The sequence below is a fragment of the Trichoplax adhaerens genome, genomic scaffold (genome assembly GCF_000150275.1).
Source record: "Trichoplax adhaerens TRIADscaffold_1 genomic scaffold, whole genome shotgun sequence".
Taxonomy (NCBI): Eukaryota; Metazoa; Placozoa; class Uniplacotomia; order Trichoplacea; family Trichoplacidae; genus Trichoplax; species Trichoplax adhaerens.
In genome coordinates this window covers 12,884,345-12,905,466 of record NW_002060943.1, presented here as the reverse complement: position 1 = coordinate 12,905,466, position 21,122 = coordinate 12,884,345, and the positions used below count along the sequence as shown (strand labels likewise).

The window sequence follows — 21,122 nt, the reverse complement described above, 5'->3', positions numbered from 1 at the left end:
AAATGATAGGATTGATCGTTAGAAATACACACATTCAATTTCTTCTTGATATCTAACCGTTCATATTGAATTCAATAGCTTTATATTATGCTTCAAAGATTATAGATTGATTGAAAACCTTTCTGTTTAAGTCTAAGGATGATATTTATTCGAAATAAACGATCATACATGTCGTGCTAGTATTCACGCTTTTTCTTAACTGTTAAAAAAGTTTTTCCTGAAAGCATGCTACCTTAAGACTATTATTTTGTTGTATTTCCATAAGATTTAGCGTATATCTTTAATTAACCTACGTAGAAGGTAGCATTGATCTCATTAGTTTGAGTGGAAGTTCTTTCCACAGATATCTATGATAACGTTATACAAAAAGAAATAGCGGATGTAATAATTCTTTAAACAGCCTAAATCTTCCTCATGACCTTTCAATACTAAAGTGCTCGAATGACTCCATGTTTAAAGCCTAAATTTTGCATAAGTGAATACTGTGATTTAATAGTAATAAGATCATTTTAAATGTTACTTTTACGAAAACGAAAGATAGGCAGTTTAATTTTCTATCAAATAAGCTACAAGAATTCATTGTACAATTTAAACACTATAATTTCATGTCTGGACACAGTAAGAGCAGACATAGATATGATATTACACTTTTGCTTTATTTAGAGCACAAGTTTTCGATGGAAAGTGACGACGAAGACGTTAATTTTTATATTAATCGCGGTGGATTTCCTATACAGCAGGAATATTGGCACAAATTATGGAAGCACACCAAGCGTCACCATTCAGCAAAAGGTGAAGAGGCTGAAAATCAAATCCGAGGAAACCGATCTCTATCAAAAGTAGAATTTAAAATATACTTAGCCTTTTGAAAGATGATTTAAAACTATCGTAAAGCTTCAATGCGTGTAGAAAAGTGTAATTTCATATAAATTAATATACATCAGGTTCCTGTCCCGATAGCACCCACAATTACACCGGGAATGACAACAGAGGAGCGAATTATTTGTATTCAAAATTATATCTCTGATCTTCAGTAAGGATCTTGTTGACATCTCGTACAGTATATCTAATCTTTACCTTAATACTTACTTAGACCTAAACATGATGAAATGATATTTGTTTTAATAGTTACAACTTTACTGGTTTACAATTTTTCGAAATTAAGAAGAGTAGACCGATGTCAGGGTAATAATTAGACTTTAAATTTAAGATGAAATTTATTTACATACTTCGATTTTAAGAAATGAAACTGGATGCAAAGCTATGATTTATGTTTTACTCATTTTGACAGACTGATGGAGATTGCAAAAGATATGATTAAAGAATCGCTACCAATTAAATGCTTAGAGGCAGTAATTCTTTCCATGTAAGTTCTAGTAGTTTATAGTATTCACATATAAAACTAAATAGGAGAATATTATGTACTTATTCGTATATTTATTCATCTCTACATCTTACGTTGTTTTTTCATTGCAGCTATTTTACGTGTGGCTTAGAAGGCCTTGATCGCTTTCCTATATCCTTTAAATCATGTTTTAATTCTCATCATCACAGGTATTACTTTTCGAATAATTTTTCTAATTTAACCGCTGCTTGTAACTGACGAATTTTAAGAACTAACTTAATCATTAACTTTCCTGTTTATCAACGTCAGACATGTTGTTTTAGGGATTCATTACTCAGGCAGATACGGAGCTCTTGGATTAAGTAGACGAAGAACTTTGATGTATAAACCATTAATATATAGATCGCTTATGGATCTAATTCAACAGTATAAAACATCTTATGAAGAATGTTAGTCAACTTTGATATATAAGCTTAACAAATTTGGGGCTATATTGTAGTTATATCCTTATTCTCGTAATTTCTTATTCATACAAATATATAACATTGTTGTAGACTATATCATACAATCAAAAATATTTATCCCTTCTTAAAGTGAACCATACGCGAATTCTGTTGTATTAGGCTATCATGAATTGGAAAAAGTTAAAATTGGGCTACCTGTAGATCATAGTGTGCACAGCTGCGAGCCTATTAAGTGGAAGGTAAATTTGGTTTATTTCTAGTACAAGCGATTTTCATGAGTAGTTAATATCGTGAAATATACCCATGGCTGTCATTTGATTTATTTCTTTGCTGTTTATTCGTTACATTTTAAGAGGAATTTTTTATCCTTACAGCACGTAGCGATTAATTACAAAAAGTCCTCCACCGATAATGTTCGAAAAGCGTTGGAAAAATTCTCCAAACAAATTAAAACTAAGGTGTCACAACTAATAATTTGATTTCGGTCTAAATTATGATAATAATTTTTTAATTTCCGAATGATTTCTAATGCGCTAATTATTCCATAATAATCATTCAAATGGCTTATTAGATGTATTCAGAAATTAAGATTGCAACTTCAAGCAAAAGTCAGAAATCTCCTTACGGATCTTCCCAAAATCATAATTCATCGGAAACCAAGGCAACGAACAAAAATAAGACCAAAAAGTGTGTAACGTTATTACTAATCAATCTGAATTCTTGCATTGACTGTACTGTCCTCGATTAATTACCATCTCGGTTTACTTTTTACAGGCAACCTGTTTTGTATCAAATTAAAATTTAGAGTCAATCTTAGATAACATCCATTTTAATATAAAATCAATATCAACGCGGCGCTATTTCTAATGGACTCGAATTAATATTTTATTTTGATTAAATTATTAAATATTTAATTTATATATCAACACCATTATTTCAATTAAAAAAATTGTAATGAATTGCGACCAAGGAAAATGAAAGACTTTAATTACACATTTACGAATCCATCAGTAATAGATTTCTTTTAGTTATACAATGACTTTTACAATTAGAATTTTCCTTTGGTAAGAGCGTATGTAAATAAAATCTCAATAATTATTGCTTTATGCTCAATCTTGTTGTGCAGTATTTTATCATACTGCTAAACTTTTACAATAGCGGACATTATAATGGATTGATAAAGATTCATGACAAAGAATTTATTAATTTGCAACAGAAGTTCATAATACTGCTATTCGACTTTACTTTCAAAGTACCTTAATTTACTTATTAGTGATATATGATCTGATGCTAGCTGAAAATTAGGCAAAAATTGCATTTTCTCCATATCTTCCATAGAATACAAATTTAAATAGTTTATGGGTTGAATTCGATGAGAAACCTGGGGTTGATTGTTTTTAACATCTGTGGAATTACAAGCTGCATCAGTAGAGTAAAAAATATAGTCTACGGCTTGTGAATCTGTCGTCACAGAATCCTCTAAATACCGATAAACACTACGCAAATTTAAGTGATGAAATAGTGCATCATAATTTTGGTGAGTTTCAATGTCACAATCGCTATCATATTTGCAATAATTGCTAATTTTCAATCCCCATGGTGGCAGTGCACCACGACGTAGGTTGAATCCGTCACCATATTCGTCAGAATAGCGTACTTTTGATTTTCGTTGGCCTGATAATGTCTTTCGATTTAAACCGTCATAAACTAAATGACCTTCAGAGATAAACTGAAAAAGTGCACTAGTTGGGGTACTATTGAAATCGCCACATAAAATTACAGGACAATTGGCAGATGCTTGGCCAACATCCTGATTAGAAGTAGCGCAATTAGCATGATCGCATGGCATCCTTCCTGTATTACTAGTAAGGTTATTAATTTCAGCAAATAATTTCGTCAACTGAGCTAATTTTACGTCTCCACGTTTGGGATTATAAAGTAAGTGAGTATTGGCGATACAAAGCTTAAGATTAGGCTCAGACAGTCCACTCGCTTCGGTAGCATGATTACTTTGACCATGGCGTCTATTTGATGTTGGATTTCGATATTCTAACATAACTATAAGCCCAATATTATCGCGATCCATTAAAGAGACACCGTTGACGTGATAATCCACGCGACAGCGTTGCACCATGTTAAATTTAGTTTTCTTAAAAAATGTTGCACAACCGTCGAAGTTATTTCCAAAACGTTTTTCATAGGCTCCAATGTATCCTAATACATAAATGTTATTAGAAGAAATGCTTCCTTAGTTAACCCTCCCTAATAGAGCTAAATAGTATAATATCTAGTGCATAAGAATAGCTAAATGCAATAATTTCAGTATAGACAGTTACATCAGGGCGCTGTTATGGAGAAATGTTCTTAATATTTTTTGACATTATTATCAGGAGCATTGATGGAATTTGACTTAGAAGAACATTTATCGCGTAATAGTCAAGTAATGCGCAACGAAGATACTGTAATTTACAAATTTTAAGATCAATCACATTAATACCATACATGAAATATTCATACCTTTCCTTTTCATCATGGGTTTAATGTAGTTATGATAATGTTGATCATGTACTTCTTGAAGGCATACAATCTGTTAGAATAGCGATAAAGTGTGACCTGGACAGCTGATTAATTAATTCCTTAACACTATATATTATTTATGAATTTTGCATATAATTATAATTAGCCAAGTATTACACTTATGCTACTAAGATTGCCCTATTATTTATTAGACATGACGCAACATTACTCTATTGTATACATCACGTTCTTTCAAGTAAGTAAAATTATATAACTACATTTCAGTACAGAGATGCTATAATAAATAAAATGGTAAATATACAGCTGTAGAAAAACTGTTGGTCTGTCTCCATAAAGCACAGGCGTTCTAAAACACATCAATGTAGTATTGTAGAATAAGTTTTCATAGCTAATTCTAACCGAATCTACATACATCTGCATTTAATTGATAGAGTTCGTTAATGATTTTTTCTTTCCTAAAATCCCATTGTAATGCTTCAGGAGGACAAAGGTTGTATAAATACGAATGTTTCCATAGCAAGTTATCTGCTAATATATTATAAGACAAGATAGTAAAGTCGAATAATTTCTTGTCCTTGTCGCCAAAATGTACTCCGGGTACATTAACCCATTTCCTCGTCGGTACTTGACCAGCCAGGTTATAAACTTGCGTTGTTAAACCTGCATCAATAACGACATATTTGATTGATAGAAAAATACATAGATATTAATTGGGATATTGAATGATGGGTGTACAAATAGACTGTACATTTATGAATACTAGTTAGTAGTTCCATTTAAGCGTACACCATTACACTTTGCTTCATTAAGGATTACCATCATCGATGCTAGTATCAGCATGATCTGGCTAATTATATATTATCTCACTTGTCTTACGCTTTATAAATATATTTGAACTTATTCCGCCATGGTAACTAATACACCCGTAACTTATTGATGACAGAGTCAGGTATATAATATACGCTATGTAAATAATAAAGTGAAGATAGTATGTGGTAAGTGAACATATCATCGTTTAAAATATAGCTCGTAGTGAAGTTAATATTAGGCACGTATTACATAACCGATGGATTGCATGCTTGTAGGACTGGATTTCTGTGTAGTGAAAGAGATCATCTACATTTAAACTAGCTCGTGGAATGGCTTAAGATTAATTACTACTAGTTGTTACTCGAGTTGACGAACCATAACATAGCCTATCGAACCACATCGTGTTACAACGAGGCCCTTATAAGGGCGTTGATGAAATGAATATTATGGTGCAGTTCATATGAATTATAACTCGTTCAATGCAGATCGTAGCGATATTAACGCTAAACTAGCCGGATTAACAGTAGAGTAACCGCTGACTCCAATACACTAAATCATATCAGAGAATCAATAACTGTCTAACTAGAGGTAGCTATCACAGTGAAAGTTGTGGTTTAGGGGTTTCCAAACTGTCAATACACCTTATGAAATGTGCCTAAATTGTCACCAACTTGTTCTCGCTACCTAATAGTACGAGTATATCTTCTTGTATACGGCTATCACCTGACAAATATAGTGAAATGACGTTGGATGAATTGACAGAAAGTACTGAAGAAAGGGAGGAATTAATTTACAATTCATTACAAGGCCAGAATCATTCATGTAATAAAATCAAGATAGATGATCGAACTTATAGCTACAGTGAACAATAGTCTATCATAGCGTGATATTTTACTAAATAAAGATCAGAGAAGCTCCATTTAGCTTTAAAATAATCTATCGTCTAGAATTAAATACAACTTGCGACCGAATTGAGATATGATTTGAAAGATGCATTTTATCATGATAGTATAACCTTTACAGTAGACTGAATTCAGGTCGAATTCAAATGGTCCATTTCAACTCTAGCTCACTGTCAGATCACTGTTATACTATAACTATAATCTGAATGAAGGCTGGATTAAAATAGTCTATTTCAACTATAGCTCCATTTAGTCCTAGAACGATGGATAGCTATCGTCCATTACGATGACTTTGGACTCCAAGTCCAATTCAAATGGCCCATTTCAACAACAACTGATCATCTACTCGACCCCAATGGTTGCCTATCCATGTCATCCATTCACTGATGATAATTACAACTACTCGAATAGCACCTGATGTGGATTGCATCCTTGTTAGATGAGAACAATATCTAGCATAACGAGTGGCAGTCATTCCATGTCCTAAAGTTAGAATTCCACACTTGCAGCCATGGTTTCCAAGGGTTTCCAAATGTCTTTCTGACCACCCCTAAACACCGGCCAGGGTTAACAAGGGCTGAAATGGGGGTAGGGGGGGGGTTAACTCGATCCAAACTGGTTCTATCCACGAGGAAGCGCACGACAGCTGACACAGTAACAGACTCGCACAGCTGTTTGGTCATCCTTTGGCGAGACAAACCCGTGTTCCAGTAGTACTATAGTGATAAACTATGCGGTTCATTTCGGCCTCAGCCCCAGCACCGGGTGTTGGGGGTGAGGCGATTCACTCCATGGTGGGTGACGTGCAGTACCCATGTTACGTCACGACATGGCTAGACTGATCGTATAGGGTAACGGCCGATTGGGCTAGTCTGGAGACTAACCCAGAGTATCGGTTTGAAGCACAGTACTATATTTCAGCGTCATCCGAGCATGTGTGGTGTGGTGACGATGGATAGTCGACGGCTGCATTACCCTGGCTACCTTGCCCTAGTGCTCATCATGGAGTCCGATCGGAATCAGGCCAATGCTGGCAAATGCAATCAAATGGTTCATCGTGCACGATTTATGCAATTTATACCTCAAAGCATTGAATGGATTGCTGTGGATGAAGTAGAAAAACCGTTCAAGCTCGCATTAGCCAGGTAATGAGTGTTGATCAACGTGCAATCGGCTCATTTAGTCGATCCATCGGCCATCAGAGATGTCAGCAAAGAGGATTTCGGCCTCATCAGCGAAGACGATCATGGATGGATCCATTCGTTTCGTACGATCGCTTGCAAACTAGAACCAGCCTTGTCTGTTTGTGGTTAGAATGACTTAGCGGCCATGAAATACTGATATAGCTGTGACGATTTCTTCACAGCAGGACCATGGTAATACAGCTTTGCCAAGTTTTGTCAAGCGATAGCGTGGACTAGATGGACTGCGTCCACGAATACCTGCCCCTTACCGTACAAGCATTGATTGTGCACTGTGCAGACAAAATTAAACTTTTCTTCCCAATTCTTCTGTAGCTGGTCGATACAGTATTGTCATTGTCATTATCGTCAATGCCTGTATCAATATTGTTACGTGGAAATTGGGCCGTTGCACTATCAAATGAAATGGATAAAGCAACTTGTACAGTCAATTTTCCTACTGAGTGCTGACACAGCTGGTTGAATGATTTTAGTCATAGTCGAGCTTCAGTTGTTGATACAATCTGTATTTCTGTCATCATCAACTAAAATGAAACCTTGAATTGCTCTGTACATTGAAATGTAAATATCACGCCATGCATTGCGGTACTACGTACATAGCTCTGCTTAAAAATGGCCAATGTCAACGCTTGAACCAACTCTAATTTGACAGGCCAAATGGGATATTTCTGCTACTACAGTAGCATTTGCTTAATGTATTGATCGACAATAAGGAATAAGATACTGATGGTGGGATATTTATTTTATGACTAGATCGGATGGTAGCATTGAAATTTGGAGATATCTTGATAGATGGTTCCAAGAAGGGGTAATGAAACTGATAATCGAGATTATTGAAAGTTATTCGTGATTTATTCCATTTCCTAGCCTGAACGTAGTATACTGTAGGGTAGTTAGACCTTCAGCTATGCAGGGAAAGTAGGTGATTGTACTTGATTTCTCGCTTGATATTTCATTCATGTATTGTTAGGTTATTCCTGGTATTACTGGAACATCTCTTAGGTCGTTATTGTGGATCAACGGCCGCCTTTATTCTGCTGGTCTTCACGGGAGTATTGCAGAATGGGATATCAAACGATTAAGAATGAAGGTACTGTATTAGCAACATGGATAACGTCCATAAGATAAACAGTGTTAGTCATGGCTGATTGGTTATATCATATACCAGTAATACACAGTTTGTTGACGGTAAATTTGATCAGTCCCATTTTGAGATACCAAATATAATACTGTAGTATGCAATAGAATATCAAGCATACTACTTTGCTAACCTATTCCCTGTCATCAATAGGCAAGTACTGCGTCTGGAGCTGGATCGATTTGGTGTATGGCATGCAATCACAGCAAAACAACTTTAGCGGTAAAATAAAGTTCTGCTATCTGCAAGAGATCTCTTTTCAAATATTCGTTTTAAAGCAATCATTAGAAGTAAAGATAAACTTTACTTCCCCCCAAAACTGATTAGATCGGCTGTCAGGATGGTTCTGTTAGATTGTTTGCTGTTGATCCGGAATTAGCTTTAGAGAAAGTATTCATTAGACTTGAATGCCAAGTCGTATCGCTTGCATGGAGCTATGATGACGATGTTATTGTAACTGGAACAGATAAAAGTATGATGTGGATTTGGGATGTTAGCACAGGTAAAACTTCACACAGTTACTACAGTATATGTGGACTGTCATGTATATGTATGTATTAGAAATCACGTTAAATATAATTAAGGTATAAAATCCATTCGTTATTTGAATTATGACAATGCTAGGTACTTCCAAAATGAGAATAACTTTAGATGAATTTCAGAAAAAATCGACGGTTGTATGGGCAGTAACCATAATGAAGTATGATTATCGTTATAAGATCAATCAATGGTATTGATGTAATTTCCAACATTAATGATTTGCGCACCCGGTAATGAATCAAATTAGGGACAAAACCATCATTAGTGCGGACTCTTTAGGCAAAATACAATTTTGGAATGGAAATTTCGGCACCTTAATTTCCGTAAGAAATTAACAAAGTATTGTAAACAGTCTTTGCAGATTTACCAATTGTTTTGTCATAGTGAAGACGTGATAATCTTTAAAATGGAATGTAATACCTCCAAACTGCGAGTGTGTAAACTAATTACTCGTACCCGCATTACTAGGCATTTCAATGTCATCAAGCAGATGCTTTGACTCTATGTCTGAATAAGGTAATTGAAACTCCTCTTTTTACTTGAAGATCAGTTTTACTATAATAATCACTGTACTAACTTTCAATATCGCTGTGTTTCAGTCTGAAAATGTACTCTATTCTAGTGGAGTAGACCATACGATTGTGCAGTACCAATCCTTTGCCTCCAAGGTAATACCAGTTCTTTTAAGTGAATTTGATTTTGTTAATAACGCCAGCAGAAATAATTTCAATCGAAATGACAGTACTAACAATCAACTTCTTTAAATATAGGATTCAAAATCGGTTAAATGGGTAAGATCCGGATTTTCAACTCGTGGTCATACTCATGATGTCAACTCTTTAGCTATGGCTGAAATTAAAACTGACAATTGGGTGGTAATTTCAGGAGGTAGAATCTTATTATGCGGCTGAATAGTTATAACTGAAGAATTTTGTACTACGCGTATTCTGACAACTTTCAATAATTAATTTTTAATAAGGGGTTGATGGTAGCCTTGTAATGCATAAAAGTCATGCTTTTGGATTGAAACCACCTATAAAAGTGGTACCATTTCCACAGGTTCGTTTAGTAAATTTAAGCAAATCACTTTCATTATTCTAGTTTTAGGTGGTGATGTATTTGTGCGCATTGAACAAATAAGTTGCCTTCTTTATATTTCAGTATCCCGTAGTTTCTCATGCAGCTAAGAATAATATTGTCCTCTATCAAAAGCAACGTTCACTCCAATTTTGGTCTTTAGGATCGGCCGAGAGTGAGTTACATAAATCAATTTACTTTTTACTTAATTGCTAATATGTTCCTGTGTTATCATGTCATGAGGTGTTATATTGGCAACCTTTAATGTCATGCTTCTTGTAACAATTACCGAATTTGTGTATCTTGGTTACAGCTACAACTGCTGCTGCGACTTCAGGCACAAAATTACCCTTGAAGGAATTGCCATTAATGTTATTAGAGATAAAATCAAAGGCAAATCTACTGTTAAGGCTTGCACTTTTTTACGTACATTATGAAATATACAAATGTGCTTATTTAGCAACATTTTCTAGGGTGATAACAACATTGTATGCAGTGCTATTTCGCCGTCGGCTAAGTGGGCTGTGTATTCTGACTGCAAGCGGATTAAATTGTACAAACTGGAACTGGTATTTTTTTGGAATATAAAGACATTCAATTATCATAATAATTGCTACCGCTACGACATTAAATTTTTTTCTTGTTTAACATAACGCAGGATAGGAATAGTTCTGAAACGGCCAGTGTGGTTAAATCGGTACTTAGATGATACTTTTTTAACTGGATCTGTTCAATGAAACCAAACGCTAAAATTTTTCATGTACGTGATGAACCTGTTAGGTTCCTTTAGGACCGGCCGTAAAAAGTGCTCATAGAATGTGCTTTACATCGGATGATTGTAAATTAATAATCGCAACCACAAATGGTATTATTCAGGTTGGTTTACTTTTTGATCATATTTATTTATACGTACAAGCTTGTGATCGTTAATTGGTAATTCGTCCAGGTATTGGAACTCAGACCAGAAGGCGTCTCTCTTCAATTGGAATATAATATTCAAAATGATATAGAGGGTAGGATCTGCAGTGAAATATTGATGTCTGTAACGTACATTTTATAATCTTATTTCTAGTTTTATATGTCTTGATAAATTTTTAAGCAGATTTTGGACCTGGTGTATCCCTTTGCTGTAGCTGCGACACTAATTTGGTCGCTTATGCCGATAGCTCTGGCCAGATATTTGTATTCGATGTATCGGAAGAAGAGGTTTGATGTTACGTAAATGTCACTTAATACAATGGATCTTCGGCTTGATGGCCTACTAATACTGTCTTGTTCTTTCAAAGAAATATTGTGAAGTACCAAGATTTGATGCTCAGCCTGCATGCGTATCTTTCCAACCAGATAGTCATATATTAGCAATTGCCTGTGTTAATAATCAGGTTATTAAATTATGAATATTTTGTGGATTTGCCCTGGGTATCTGAATGGTGCATTAATTTTGTTTTATTATGCATGAAATGGATACTTTAGATTCAACTGTACGACTGTGATGAAAAAGAGCTGACCCAATGGTCAAAGGAATGCATTATGCGTAGCATGCCTAAGGATTGGTATAAAAGTGAAGTTATGGTTCATATTACTTTCGATCCAAGTAATTCTTCTCGTATCATGTTACATGATTGTAAGGCTCTGTACTTCATTGACCTTGTCAAGGTAAAGACTTTGATAATTTCCATCTTTCGATTACTGTTTGCAATACTATAGTACGCATGTTCGTTTACGCTGTTGCAATAGTGCAGTTTAAATATCTTTATGTCTTTAGCCCATTCCTTCGGTCGATGCTGTTTTATCTTCCAAAAAGAGGAAGCGAAAGAGAAGTAAAGCCGTTTCTGATTTGTCTCCTGTTGCAGATAATTTTGTAATATATGATCGATATAAGGTGAGAAGGTTAAATATTTTTTACGGAATGTTAAAAACATCATCCTGTAAGCTACGGATTGTCACTCCTAGTTGTAAGAAATGACAAATACTCAAGCTCTTTATCCTCATATTGATGGGTCTTTTTGTTTATTTTTAGCTTATTTTGCATGCAGATTACTTGTCTGATGGTAGTATATACGTAGTGGAGATACCTCCTTTTTCAATGTTGGAGAGTCTACCGCCTGTTTTGGAAAGGAAAGTTTTCGGAACCTGAAATGACTACATCGTTACATACATATTTTTGTATACATATCGACAGCTATCATGTATGATAATATACTGTACATTGCGTATATTAAATAAAAAAATTTGCGCGTTTTAATCCAGTATTGTAAGGCTCATAGATCATACTTGGAAGGGGTAGATTTATTTTGCTGTAGGCTTATAAAGGGTTTCTTGTTGTCCAAAGCTGCATGAACTACTGTAGCTACTTTCTTTCTTGTGCGGCTTATTATTTACCTTGTTGAAACTGGAAGGAATGATGCACGATTTGGAGTTTACCCATAATACACCTGATAACGCAATGATTGAGTAATAGTACTAGATCCATCACACGAAGGATAGATGTCAGATACATCCAGAGTTTTATTAATATACTACTAAATTGCGCGAGATTCGAGATCGGAGATATTTCATTAGTAAAATGACCCTATCTAGAACAGGACATATTGCAATTTATTTAAAATTATTGAACATCTATTGAGGTTATGAATTTCAGGTCTTTACAGAGATAATTAACTGTAAGACTATTTTTCATGATTAAAAGAAATTTAAGCACCCCTACAAGGTTATCCAACGAACGAAAACAAATAGTATGAATGAAATGTAAATAATGCTGGTATTGGTCTGCATGGCCGTTAGTATATTTGGTCCAGGAATTGGAATGACAAATTAGGATTACATTGCATTTGATACTGCAATGGTACAGTTTCACAGATTCAATTATTTTACACCTGTTAGAGATTCTGTTTATTGCAGTTAAAAGAATAAATTATTAGATTCGATTTTTTAAAATTACGAATCCTAGGAAAGTTTCAAACTTTACGAAAACTAATTTGAACAGAGTATTGTAATATTCTTCATTAAGTGGCAATTTAAAGTTGATCACATCAACCATTACCAAAGGAGCCTCCAAGCCAATATCTGCTAAGGTTTCGTGGCAGTCGTACAGAATTGGAATGACAATTATAACCATGTCCAAGTTTTGAAGCAATATGACTATAAATGAGTACCCTAGCGTGGATTGGAATCTAGCATGGTGGAAAATAACTTTGCCATATCAAGGTCAACATCTCTGTCACAACGAGCATCTTAATAACGATCATACGAGGTATTGCTGAGTTAATGTATCGCAACAATCGCATCCACTATAGTTTAAGAAACGACGAAGAAGGTGTGATACACGCGTCAAAGTAGAAAAAATGATTGATGAACCTTGTATCATGCTTCATTCAGTTCTCAGCATGGACATCATTGATGAAAATTGGCATATAGTAAAGAAGCCTTGTAAGCGATGCTAATGATGCTATAGCAAGAAAGATATAAAATAACTTTAAAGGGAAGATTAAGTACAGTGTACGAGCGCTATTGCTGGCATTGAAATACCAGTCTAAATAGCGGCTGATCGATGCAGCGAATGGCCGTTATAAATTGTGATCGATCTTCTTCATTCCATCCTTCCCATTGATTGATGATCCATTCTACATCCACTTGGAAAAAAGTATCCGGTAACTTGGGTGCGCTGGCTAGCCCTTCAAAGCTTTGACTTAACATTTCAATCACACTGCATTGGCAGCACTTGGTATGAAATGATGTTAAGAAGAGTAATCTGTTTTGATGGTCCCATTGCTGGTATGCTCTCAAAGCGAAGTTGATGTTCTCCGATTGTGGGCATTGGACTGCGTCCTCCATGACTCACCCAACAGTTATTCACCAATCAATTCACCAATAACAGACAAGGTAGCTGTCATGATTGACTTAGTAAACCTCCATAAAATCAATAAGACGCTTTAAACAGCTGAGAAAAGCGCGAAGATGGCGTAGGAGCAAAGTCAATATGTCAACGATGCTTGCAGGTTTCTGCAATCTGCAATCGCCAGCTGTGCTGGTTGCATAGCTGCTTGTAAGTAGAGTCTACAGTACTAAGTCTAGAATCTTTTTACTGTAGCTGTACTGTACGGTCCATGGGCTACAGTACTGTACAGTACTGTATGATGAAATGAACTGTACTGTACTGTGCTGTACTGTGCCGTGTACACTGTGCACTGTACACCTCGATGTAAAACAGATGTCATTCGATTAAACATTGTTTCTACTAAAACAGCAAGAAATAATATGACATCTATTTTGCGCATGTGTGTAAGGTAGTACTGTATGAGAAAGCAAACTAACTTGGTTCTGACTACGGCCGATCGGCCATGATGAAATGACTTACTGTACACCGTACATCTAGATGTAAAACAGATGTCATTCACTTCAGTGTTGTTTCCACTATAACACCAAGAAATAATATGACATCTATTTTACACATGTATTTACGGTAGTATGAGAAAGCAAACTAACTTGGTTCTGACTACGGCCGATTGGCCATGATGAAATGACCTATAACATTAAACATTATATTATCAATAACGCTGGCCTTGACTACATTGGTAAACCGAAGTTGGTCTACCGACTATGAACAGTCCTGCACTAAGCTCTATCGTTAGAACTACTCTTTCCAGACTTGATACCATTGCAAATGGACAGACGGACAAGCCATATTCCAAGTTCCAACGATCGCTTTTCCTTGCACTGTACTCTAAAGTGAAATTCGTTCACGTCCATCAACCCACTCGACCTAAACTAATGTTGACTTGTAGAAGCTGCAAAAGCAGACGATACAACATGTGTTTCAAGTTGTCAAGACGCTATTCATTCGTCCATGTTGTTTCTGTTTGCTTATTGTCGACATTCTCGACAAATCCACGCCATCCATTCTCGCTAATAGACTGGCCACATCAACATCACCCTGTCCACTACTATCCACGGTTAACGACTTTTTTATTACTATAGTATCACTTTCATCGACTGTTTCAGTCACTTCATTTCCCTCTTGATCTACAGTACACTGAGTAGAAATCCCTTTGACAGACAGAAGTGACAGCGTGACGACCTGGCAAACCATAGTCAGCTCGGCCGACAGACGGATCGTTGCGGACAGTCCGGTCCGTACAATACTGTACAGTGTACAGTGTACAGTACAGTGAGTACACAATACACAAGTCCCTTTTACAGACAGAAGTGACAGCGTGACAAGTTCCAGCGATCGCTTTAAAGTGAATTTCATTCACGTCCAGCAACCTACTCGACCTAAACTAATGTTGACTTGTAGAAGCTGCAAGTGCTGACAATACAGCATGTGTTTCAAGTTGTCAAGACGCTATTCATTCGTCCATGTTGTTTCTGTTTGCTTATTGTCGACATTCTCGACAAATCCATGCCATCCATTCTCGCTAATAGACTGGCCACATCAACATCACCCTGTCGACTACTATCCACGGTTAACGACTTTTTTATTACTATAGTATTACTTTCATCGACTGTTTCAGTCACTTCATTTCCCTCTTGATCTACAGTACACTGAGTAGAAATCCCTTTGACAGACAGAAGTGACAGCGTGACGACCTGGCAAACCATAGGCCAAGTCACCACCGGGGACGCATCAATCTTGGTCAGCTCAGCCGACAGACGGATCGTTGTGGACAGTCCGGTCAGCGGGCAAAATGACGTAACAAAGAGGCCAATGGACGCTTAAATAGTTCAACTTGGACCATCTCTTAGTTGGTGAATTTGCTTCGTTTTTGCTGGTTATTTTTCCCCTTCTTGAATTGGTTATTGGTATTTATTTATTTCCAAGCCAATTATCACCAAGTGAGACCACTGTAGCGCCATTATGGCGTGGTTTACTGGCAGTTTTAATAATATCACCGATCAAATTTCCAACTTTACTAAAGATGTCTTGGTCGAAGGAACACAAGAGATTCCAGGTAAGTCTTTCCATTGCTTAGTAACCACAATAAAAATGGAGCCATTGGATACACAAGATCGATGCGAGAAATGCCAATCGATCAATGACCAATAGACGGGAGAGTGCAATAGCATGAGGATGAAATCAACGGGCTAAAATCATCCATGGAGTAGTTGGATTGGCCCAATGATTCCCATGTGCAATCAACGATTATCCCTCAAGGTACAGCAAATTCAATGAAATCGCCATTGGAGAGCAAGAGGATGGTTGACAATTTAATAACACCAGTAGGATATTATGATAACTCGATTCTAGTGCAGTCAGAACAGACTCTTTTCAAAAGGAATCCTTGTATAAATGGAAAATAGATTAGAATGGGTACAAAACCAGAATACATTATGACCATAATTCCATTCCTGTCTCTGTCAAACGACTGATACGGTTACCCACAGTTGGATAACATGACTACGCCTTTCCAGCCATGTTAGACGATGTTTGTAAATGAAATAGGTGTCAAAGGGTAGAATCATTCGTGTAGTACCACAGTAATTGGCATGTTAAAGATATACAGGAATGATGATTGTCATTGGATAGATAGAAGAGTGTAGTGGTCCTCCTTGTCGATAGGGTTAATGAATCCAACTCGATCGTCGTAGAGGATGATATAGATTAAGAAAAGGATGTACTGTAGTTCCATTGAAATATGCCTAGAAATGTACAGTAGTTATCGAATTCGTTTACTTTGACTGTTGACGAGATATTTAAAGACATACTGTACAGCAATGATGATCGTCATTCTAGTGATGGAAGAGCGTGTTGGATCTTATTGATCCACCGGCTGAATGAATCATACTCTAATGTTGTAATACGATGAGCTTGATATGGGTATACGAGTTGGATGATGTAAAGACTACAGTGATATTGAAATACGTGTAGAAATGTAGAATAATTCGTCTAGTATGGTTGTTAATGGTATATTCAAGATATACTGTAGAGCAATAGTGATCGTTATCCTAGTCATAGAAGGGCGTCTTGGTCCTACTTATGCATGCAGTCAATCAATGATATTTTAATGTCGTACTACGATCGATGTTGATATGGTTAAAAGACTGTGAAAAGGCTACAGTTAGATTGAAATGAATAAGGTAAGACGATTATTGTAATCCTCTCGGGCATCCATAGTGGATGCATATCATGGACAACTTCGGTAATGATAGAAGGATCACACCATGTCTCTAGTATGATGGAACTAGATGTATAATTTCTATTATAATTGGAATTACAATAGATGTCTAAAATAATTCAGCTTTGACTGTTGATGATTGGATATAGATAGACATGGAATAATAATGAGTGTCGTAATATTACTGCTTGGAGGGAATGGGTATCATCCATACTTTATAGCTTATCAATGATGCTTTAATAATCTCTCAGGATAGACCATGATATAGATAAAATACAGAACATGGAGGCTACAGTTTGCAATGAATCGGGTCGGATAATCAAAGCAATCCTCTCCAACGTTCATGGTAGACACACATAATAGATTGCCATGACAAGAATAGTATTGCTGTCATGGAACTAGAAAAAGCTGCTACTGTAAATGAAATACTGATATAAATGTAAAATAAATAATTCATATACCACTCTAGATAATGACGGGTAGTGGCAATGGTCATACTCATCGTGAGAGAGAACGTTGTAAGCATCATACTTATCGATCCAGTAAATAATTTTCCAATACTACCATAAGATCTCAACATGTTATAGAAACCGGCTAACGGAATCGAAATACAATTTATTTTTTCTTGCTAGTAAAGTTAGACGACATTAATTTAGTCCTCTTGGATATACATTGTTGATACGCAGACTATATTAAATCGCCGCAATGATACAAGAAATAATTTAAATGTATGGCGTTAACCAAGTAAAGATGATCGTATGCCGATGATAGTGTTATATCCTGTTGGAGCTATCACGACAAAACATGTTTGAAGTTGAAAATGAAATACATGTAGAGATGGAAACAAATCTTTGCATAATATTTTATGACTTAACTGAACAGAGATGTTAAAGTAGCTGTGATTAATCAAGTATCCAATGTCTGTCTCATACTTATCGGTATAGTAAATAGACACTAATAGCCTCGTTTGATTGACCATAATACAGATGAAATAGAATAAGACGGCAGTTTGTGTAAAGTGTTTACGATATAAAAACCATCTTATCCCTCTTTGGATAACCCGTAGTCGATGCATATCTTTCGCTAATTGTGAACGATGGTATTGTGGGGGGATATCCGGTATCGAAGAGCTCTTTAGTGTCACATATCTTGATATACATTGAGTGCGACTTTATCCTTGTAATAAAATAATTGAATTAGCTAATGGTCATCTTTCCGACTGTGGTCTTATATTTAAATGTAGATCATCTTACTGAGCTGCAAATTGCTAGAAATCTCATTACACAATTAGAAGCTGATGCACAGCAACATAAGGAAGAGGTAATAAAATTAATGTTAAAGGTGTAAATGATATCACCAACCTTAACCAATGAAATCAATTTCACTATTTTAAAATTATTTAGTACCTGTGTCATACATTTAATAATCGTCAGGCCTAAAGAGCAATTTATACACAATATGTGTCAATGTGTTAAGCCTTAAAACTCAAAATAGTGATTACTGGTCTTGATGCAGTGTATGAGCTCAAACATGAAAACATGAATAGAAAAAAAATTAATCTACTGAACCGTACATTTTAAAAGTCGATGCCTAATTATTAATTTTACTAGAAGGTTAACAAAATTCATGAATACGAGTACAATTGTTGTAGTGCAGTTCTACCAATGAATGGCACAGATAATATTCTCCTGGCACAATTTTACTTTTATTAATTAAGAGCGTTCAATATCTAGTATGAAAGATTGAAAAGGCATCAAAATGAAATGGAAGAGCGCTCTGAAGCTGCTGAATTGCAAATATCAAGTATATCACGAGAATATCGACAACTTTTACTAGAAAAAGAGGTAAACATCATAAGCGCTCCTTGATTGACACAAAGCTATTATTGTCTACGTGTTAAAGAATAATCAATTTGTTGTCATAAATAATACAATCATTATTTCAGTCATTTAAGGTCCTTATGTGATACTTTTTAAGCAGTATCATTTATATTGGTTAATCTTAATACTGTAGATCTAACTATACGAATTTTACATTTTGTATACAAACAATGTCTCTAGTATTGACATGTGCGTATTCTATTCATATAATGTTAATATGGCACAGCTGTTTACATTTGAAATGTTTTAAATTGATATGAAATTTGTCGAATAGAATCAACTGAAGAGTCTTAAGCAACAGAACGAAGAAATGTTGGAGAAACAGCAACTTATAGATGCTGCCTTAGTTGACAAGGCTTCGATGGAGCAGCAAAGACAAGTTACCCTAAATATGCCCAATACATCTACCGGTCTAACGTTTCCGGAAACTGTTGACTTTACTGATATAATTTCATGTCAAAGAGAGATTAATAGATTATCAATGGAATTCTCGAAGATGCAAGTTGAACGCGATCGATGGAGACATATTGCCGATGAAGTAAGTTATCTTCGACACAGCGTACGGGACAACAGTCAAGATTTACTTAAGACGTGGACATTGATTAATTACCAAAGTTGATGTATTAGTGGATATAAAAATTGTACTAACAGCAAATGTAACTTTAATTAATATAGGAGAAAAAGAAGAGCAAGCCTATCGCTGATAATGCTGATTTGGAACCTTTGCACAACATTATTCAGGCATGCATTATTGATGAAATCATTGTCATAGATTTCAGTAGAATAGAATTTTTTACCATGGCGTAGATATGTTCTTAACACACCTACATGACCTAATCTTTACTTTAACAGGATCTGAAATCGCAATTAAGCAAAGAAATAGATGACCATAATCGTGAAATGGTAGCTCTAGAACAAGTTCATAATGAGAGGATACGCGCTGTAATGCAGAAGCATAAAGAGGAAACTAACGCCTTGAATGAATCTCGCTTAGATGATGCTGAGACAATTAAACTTCTAAAAGAACAAATTCAAAATTCTACCCAAGGTAAGACTTTCCAGAGCGTCTCTCGTTTTGCTTTCAATGCAAGATCCACAAATCAAATTAGTTCTTTGATCAACTAAATTACTAAAAATTTAGGTCATAGATTTTTATTGCTAATACTTATTGATTATGTTATCAACTCTGATAATAGCGTATATTAACAACATTTTATACGCTTCTTCACATCACTTAGTTGAATCGTTGATACAAAGCGATTCGAAGACAGAAGAAAGTACTCACGATAACGAAGGAGATTTGAATGAAAGTATTAGTGAAATATCAAAGAGACTATCACGTCTACAGTCAAATTTAAAATCTATGAATACAGGAGATAATATCGAAGTTTTTGAGCACCTTCAACGGCTGCAGGATGGTGTTCAAAAGGTAAAGCGACAACAAAATTTACCACAATCTCAAGATTCATTGGACGGCGAAGATATTAATAAAGATTTAGTTATTACTGACGATATCAATGTTTCCAACAACAAACGATTACAAGACAATTTAACAGAAATAACTGCTAAATATGAAGAAAGCCTGAAATGCCTTGAAGAAACCAAAGCTCAACTGGAGCGTGAGAAAAAAGCATCTGCAACTACTAGTAAGGAAACCGAGGCTTTAAAATATAAACTAAAAGCACTTAATCTTAAATTGACGCAATATCAAGATAAATCTAGGAAAAAAATAGTAGCATTGGAAGAGCAAATTAAAGGACAGAACGAACAGTTGGAGTCTAGTAGAAATAAACTATCTACAGAATATACCGATACACTAACCCAGACATCATTTACAATTGAAGAATTAATGACTACGGAAAAAAGATTAGCTGATGCGAACATCCAATTGGAAGAGTGCAAATCAGAGCTGAAGAATTTGAAAGAACAATGGTCTACTTTGACGACTGAGTATAATGAAATAGAAAAAGTTAAGCAAGATTATGAGGATAAAACTTCTAATTTAAACAAATTGATACAAAACATTACCAAAGAAAGAGACAAATTCCAAATGGCTTCAACAAAGAGTGAACAGCAGAAACGTGAACTAGAGGAAAAAGTGGAGGAATTAA

The 21,122-nt window shown here is 35.5% G+C and overlaps 4 protein-coding genes across 4 annotated transcripts; 3 read left to right on the top strand and 1 right to left on the bottom strand.

The window, feature by feature from the left end:
• Positions 1 to 677: 677 nt before the first annotated feature.
• TRIADDRAFT_20295 (uncharacterized protein) lies at positions 678 to 2,288 on the top strand (the record flags this gene model as incomplete). Its single annotated transcript, XM_002109076.1, has 8 exons — positions 678 to 839; positions 945 to 1,033; positions 1,129 to 1,185; positions 1,292 to 1,366; positions 1,477 to 1,554; positions 1,655 to 1,794; positions 1,969 to 2,048; positions 2,184 to 2,288. The coding sequence occupies 8 exons, from the start codon at positions 678 to 680 to the stop codon at positions 2,286 to 2,288; spliced, it is 786 nt and encodes a 261-aa protein (XP_002109112.1).
• Positions 2,289 to 3,040: 752 nt separating this feature from the next.
• On the bottom strand, positions 3,041 to 4,909 carry TRIADDRAFT_18427 (uncharacterized protein; the record flags this gene model as incomplete). Its single annotated transcript, XM_002108347.1, has 4 exons — positions 3,041 to 3,606; positions 3,673 to 4,023; positions 4,327 to 4,396; positions 4,760 to 4,909. Coding segments are annotated over 4 exons (1,137 nt in total), but the record flags the coding sequence as incomplete, so codon positions are not given.
• A 2,083-nt stretch (positions 4,910 to 6,992) lies between these two features.
• Positions 6,993 to 12,153, top strand: TRIADDRAFT_52806 (uncharacterized protein; the record flags this gene model as incomplete). Its single annotated transcript, XM_002109075.1, has 18 exons — positions 6,993 to 7,204; positions 8,015 to 8,069; positions 8,232 to 8,351; positions 8,553 to 8,621; positions 8,727 to 8,901; positions 9,024 to 9,099; positions 9,187 to 9,262; positions 9,408 to 9,455; positions 9,710 to 9,827; positions 9,919 to 9,998; positions 10,101 to 10,191; positions 10,807 to 10,892; positions 10,963 to 11,029; positions 11,119 to 11,222; positions 11,303 to 11,398; positions 11,490 to 11,672; positions 11,782 to 11,898; positions 12,037 to 12,153. 18 exons carry the CDS (start codon positions 6,993 to 6,995, stop codon positions 12,151 to 12,153), a joined length of 1,890 nt encoding a protein of 629 aa, XP_002109111.1.
• A 3,720-nt stretch (positions 12,154 to 15,873) lies between these two features.
• Positions 15,874 to 20,136, top strand: TRIADDRAFT_18703 (uncharacterized protein; the record flags this gene model as incomplete). The annotated part of the gene is made up of 5 exons (XM_002109074.1): positions 15,874 to 15,967; positions 18,375 to 18,451; positions 18,865 to 18,975; positions 19,286 to 19,570; positions 19,864 to 20,136. The coding sequence occupies 5 exons, from the start codon at positions 15,874 to 15,876 to the stop codon at positions 20,134 to 20,136; spliced, it is 840 nt and encodes a 279-aa protein (XP_002109110.1).
• Between the last annotated feature and the right edge of the window lie 986 nt (positions 20,137 to 21,122).